The following is a 5,301-nucleotide window of genomic DNA, read 5'->3' as shown; positions in this document are numbered from 1 at the left end:
TGGAAAGAAAAAAAAGAAGAAGTCCGGGTGTGAAAAAGAGAGGAGGAGTTGAGAAAATCAATGTGCAAGTGGGGCCTTTGAGCTTTAGCTGAGCCGGGCTTTGCTTCGCAGTTGGTAGTTTAGTAAGAACACATGCATGTGCACCTTTTGATTTCTTGAATACGACTTAAAAGAGTTGAATACGTGATTTCAGTTTTTCTGACTTTTGCCGTCTCTCAGATCAGATGTGAGCATTTCAGTTGCTTGGTGAGTTTGCTCCCCGCATAATTGATCGAGATTCGATTCTTGCGGTAGGATGCAAAAAAGAATTTTACTTGCGAATTACTTGTCCCGTCGTGGGTGACCTACCTTTAACGGCCAAACCGAAAAAGGAATTAGTTAAGGTGTGCGTAAGTTGGGCCGACAAGCGAACAAAGGATGTGAGGCTGTGAGCATTGCTAAGTTGTCACGCTCTACCACAAAATTTAAAATACCCCATTCCATCTAATCTAACCTCCTTAAATTAAGGCCTGATCAACCGGTCCCGTTTTCCTATATAAGTATGGTCCCCTTTCCCTCCTTTGTACGAACCAACTCTCACCCATTCCCCCCCCCTCTCTCTCTCTCTCACCCAGTACAACCGCCCCCCCCCTCCCTCTCTCTCAATGGCTGTTCCAGCATTAATCTCCATTGTCACTCTTCTACTCTTCTTCAATATATGCACTCGCGATGCGTACGCTGACTACGGAGGGTGGCAAGATGCTCATGCTACTTTCTATGGAGGGGGTGATGCATCCGGCACAATGGGTAAGTTGAAAAAGAACTGTCCGAGTCTATTCCAAGTCCAAAAAAGAAAGAAAAAAAAAAAAATTTCAGAACAGGTCAACCGTTTAAACTGTTTCTGAAGGCATGGGCAGATGGCCATATGCTAATATTGTATATTGCAATTTCCTAACCTCACCCCGTGAGTAGAAAGCGGTTATAAGTGATAGCGTACTTCTGCCTTGTTACTTTTTCGAGTTGGGGCTATCAAGTGACATATTTGCCCCTGAAAATTGCAGAATTTGATGTTGTGGTCTTTGGTTTTTTTTTTTCCTTCTAAAAACGATGATTTGATTTTGGTATTGCAGGAGGAGCTTGTGGGTACGGAAACTTGTACAGCCAGGGGTATGGAACCAACACTGCCGCACTAAGCACCCCTCTGTTCAACAATGGGTTGGCTTGTGGGTCATGCTATCAGATCCAATGTAATAATGCACAGGGGTGCATCTCTGGGTCTATTACTGTCACTGCTACAAACTTTTGCCCTTCAGGCTCTAATGGTGGGTGGTGTGACCCTCCACGTGTACACTTCGATCTGTCTGAGCCTGTTTTCTTACAAATTGCCCAGTACAAGGCCGGAGTTGTCCCTGTATCTTACAAAAGGTAAGTATTATAATCGCTCAAGTATTGTAAATGGGCCGGGTAGTGTATTTTTCAATATTGACCTAGAACTTTTAATGGGCTTAAAAAATATTTCAAAGTAATTTTTTTTTATCAATCAAGTCGATCTTAGTATAAATATCGAGCTGATCATGAATCGAGCGGGAACGAATTGTCCTTAAAATGGTTTAAGCTCATGAGCTCATCATGGGACCCACCACTAATCATAAAAAAAAATGATCCACTAAATTTGCAGTTACTCGCTAAAAAAGAATATGTAGAAACTTTTAAGTTCTAGGGGCTGTAGTATTGAGGTTTTAGCGTACCAACAATAGTTGAAATCATTTTTCATTGATTTTTGCTGTCTATTCTGTTGCTTTTCGATAGAGTGGCCTGTTCGAGGAAAGGAGGCATAAGGTTCACAATCAACGGCCACTCCTACTTCAACCTGGTTTTGATCACCAATGTGGCTGGTGCTGGTGACGTCCAATCGGTGTCGATGAAGGGGTCCAACACAGGGTGGCAAACCCTGTCACATAACTGGGGCCAAAACTGGCAGAGTAACGGCTACATGAATGGCCAGAGCCTCTCCTTTCAGGTCACCACCAGTGACGGGAGGACCGTTACCTCCTACAACGTGGCACCCTCTGGTTGGCAGTTTGGACAAACTTTCGAGGGCGGTCAGTTCTAGGGTAAAGTTTGTAAATGGGGATTGAGTAAGAGGGGTTGGGGGTAGGTTTGGGAGTTAGACTCATGGAAGTTGGAGTCTATTGCTGTGGTGTACTGGTGGTTTTAACCAGCACCCGCTTAGGCCTATATAATATGTTTACATTTTTGTGTATACCATTAGATTGGGAGATTTATTAAGGCCATATGATTATCGGGTAGATGATGTTATGCCCCAAGTGGGTTTAGAAACCCAGTTGTGGCTACTTGATATTAATAGATTTTATATCCCAATATATATTGATCCATTTCTGCATTTTCCGTTTTCTTTACTTCACTCTGTCATCTTAAACAAACCGAAAAACAGAGTGGAAGCAAAATCTATAGGCGAAAGTTGCAATTGGAACCCGAGTGCACAAAACTTGTAAAAGATTATTAGTTGAGGTACGCGCAAACTAGCTCTGACATCTAATTATCAAAAAAAACTTGTAAAAAGATCCATGATCCGAGCAATATCCATGTTACAATGATCAAATGAAGGGACGCCATGTGGGCTAGCGGGAGTCTCAGTGGCAGACACAGAATTTATATTTAGCAGGGTCAGAATCATATGCTTTCTGCATGAATAATAAAAAATATATTCCATAAGTACATGTTGCAACTGGCGAGGTCTAAGGAAATGACGAAATTGTGCGTATATACGCATCCACCGGCTAATTTCATACACGTGACTAAAAATTGGTTGATGACTTGAAATTTCAAGAGATTTTTTCGCACATATGTAGATTTGTTAAGAACTTCCTTTAATCCAAGCGATTTGCAGGGGCAAATCTCATACAACATAAAAGTTTATTTAACTTGAAAAAATTAATACAATTATTAGTGAACATATTAAAGGTTGTACAGGCCCGGGCACCCCTTGTCTCAGCCTCCGATCGGAGTGGGACATCTTGGGAACTTCGTTCGGGAAACCTCGAGTCAATCCAAACTACCGGCCAATGAAGAAACCGCCAGACAAATCCCGTAAAAAAGTTTGATTTCGTTCTAATTAAATCCCTTTAAAATTTGGGGGACACAAGTGCGTGAAAAAATTGGTTTGATAACCGCATGTCAGGGCCGCAGGCCACACCTTGATTGATTTCGCAGTTCGGAAGTTAACGACCAGACAAACCCTCTAGACTCCAATGTCCCGAATGTTTTGAACGCTTGCCTTCACGGGATTCGAATATGCAACATTATAGAGGATAAACACTTATTAGCTTTCTCGTACCTATTGGAAATTTATTACTAGCTTTCTTGTACCAAATCCCAGGGGTTGTGAAAAAATTGGTTCTCCATCCCACACCATTTGATAATAAGATAATACTCCGACCCGGTAATCACTGGCAACAACATAACTGTATCCACAATTTAATTAAAAAATTTCCATTGTTAAACTTCTGGTTCCTTTCCACATCCTGCAGCCACCACACTTTTTATTTTCCCGAAAACAAATATTATGACTGCATTAAATAGCAATCTAAGCGACGACCTTTTTACTATATTATGGATGATATGAATGATTTTTGTGTCATATATATACTCTTAAATTGTAGGAGTAATTAATAGTGTACCTTTTTGTGGGCTTTATACGGGCATGTGTGCCCAAACGAGGTTACCTACACTTCGACTATTCCTCTTCCCAATTTGGTCAAAAGCAGGCATCCATGTCGGGATTAGGGATTCACAAGAAACAGGGGTGGAGCTAGGATTTATGGACAGTGGAGTCAATTACGGAGCTCACAAGTCCAACTCATTTTCGTTCAAAAAATGATTAAAAAAAAAAAACCCTCAGTTACATACACAATCAAATAACATTCATTTAATTTCCACACAAAAAAATTCATTTACCTACATAATTTTTAAAAATTAAGGGAAAAAATTACCTATAATATCATCAACTTTGACTTGTAAATTCCAAACCCAATTAAGATTTCCCAAGCTTTAAACATCTGCAAATCCAAAGGGAAAAAAATAATCACGATTTAAGAAATTAATGAAAATTTACCAAATTTAATTAGGCTTAGGGTTTCTAGAATTTGTAAATAAGAGATTCATTTTTTTTTGGGTCATGAGATTCAGTGGTTTTGATCCAGTGTTTTGTATCCATTAGGATTTATTTTTTTCAAGTTATATATATTCCGATGAGGCACTTAACAATATTTGATCAAGCTGATTTTTGGCGAACACGTAGAACTCGATGAGCTCTACGCGGTGAACGTCTCCGATCGCCGGACCGATGCCGGCAAGGCTCCCCGGAGGGTGCGCAGCACGCTGTGCAGCACGAAGCTGCACAGCAGCTTCCCCCAGTCCATCATGAATCTTCATCTTTTATTCAAGAGAGAGAGAGTGGAGTTCCTTTCAATGTCCGAAGAGGAAAAACAGTTGGTGGGCCTGGGTTCAAAATTTTCGGGAGGAGAGAGATTGAGATAGAGAGTCCTCACTTGGGCAAGGAGACATTCTCTACCCAACCTTTGGGCCAAGACCATATTACACTTGGGGCAAGAATAGTATTATATGGAGTACTTGGGCCAAGTTTTCCAAATTTCCAAAAGAAATTGTACGAGTACTGCTATTGGTACCGATGGTACCGTAGAGAAAATGCACCGATGGCCGCCTCCGGCCACCGAACGGCCGATCCGAGCCGTCCAAAAATTTTAAAAAACAAAACCGAGTGGGCCTTTGCGAGAATCAATGGCATCTGAGGTGTGTAGAGTACTTGATCCGAGCACCCCTTTTTCGTCTATATATGTATATACGTGTATATACACGAAAAGGGGTGCTCGGATCAAGTACCCTACACACCTCGGATGCCATTGATTTTCGCGGTGGCCCACTCGGTTTTATTTTTTAAAATTTTTGGACGGCTCGGATCGGCCGTCTAGTGGCCGGAGACGGCCGTCCGGTGGCCGTCGGTGCATTTTCCCTACGGTACCATCGGTACCAATAGGATTTTCAAAATTGTTCCTGTCCAATAGGAAGTTGCCCATAGCGGGGTCAAGTGACCCCATTTGACTCTTAATAAATTCGCCCATGACAAGAGATTTGTCTCTCACGCCCTGGCTCTAAGAGTCCGGTCTCTAACAGGTTGACAACTTCCGAATTCAGGATATTAATGAATATTACATAGTGGTCATATAATAATCTTAACAATTTTGGGGGTAATACATGACGGATACCCCCAATTACTAACTC

General features: G+C 41.5%; 1 protein-coding gene across 1 annotated transcript; it reads left to right on the top strand.

Moving 5' to 3' along the window:
* The first annotated feature begins 542 nt into the window (after positions 1–542).
* Positions 543–2,383, top strand: LOC131320643 (expansin-A2-like). The gene is made up of 3 exons (XM_058351399.1): positions 543–786; positions 1,110–1,404; positions 1,789–2,383. The coding sequence occupies exons 1-3, from the start codon at positions 645–647 to the stop codon at positions 2,090–2,092; spliced, it is 741 nt and encodes a 246-aa protein (XP_058207382.1). The 5' UTR covers positions 543–644; the 3' UTR covers positions 2,093–2,383.
* Positions 2,384–5,301: the final 2,918 nt, after the last annotated feature.

This window comes from Rhododendron vialii, chromosome 3a (assembly GCF_030253575.1).
Source record: "Rhododendron vialii isolate Sample 1 chromosome 3a, ASM3025357v1".
Classification (NCBI taxonomy): domain Eukaryota; kingdom Viridiplantae; phylum Streptophyta; class Magnoliopsida; order Ericales; family Ericaceae; genus Rhododendron; species Rhododendron vialii.
Note: the sequence above shows the minus strand (reverse complement) of the source record. Positions and strands in the feature narration are given on the sequence as shown.

Coding starts and splice junctions, on each gene's coding strand:
- LOC131320643 (XM_058351399.1), top strand. CDS start 645: ATGGCTGTTCCAGCATTAATCTCCATTGTCACTCTTCTACTCTTCTTC. Junction 787..1,109: donor TGATGCATCCGGCACAATGG/GTAAGTTGAAAA, acceptor TTGGTATTGCAG/GAGGAGCTTGTGGGTACGGA. Junction 1,405..1,788: donor GTCCCTGTATCTTACAAAAG/GTAAGTATTATA, acceptor GCTTTTCGATAG/AGTGGCCTGTTCGAGGAAAG.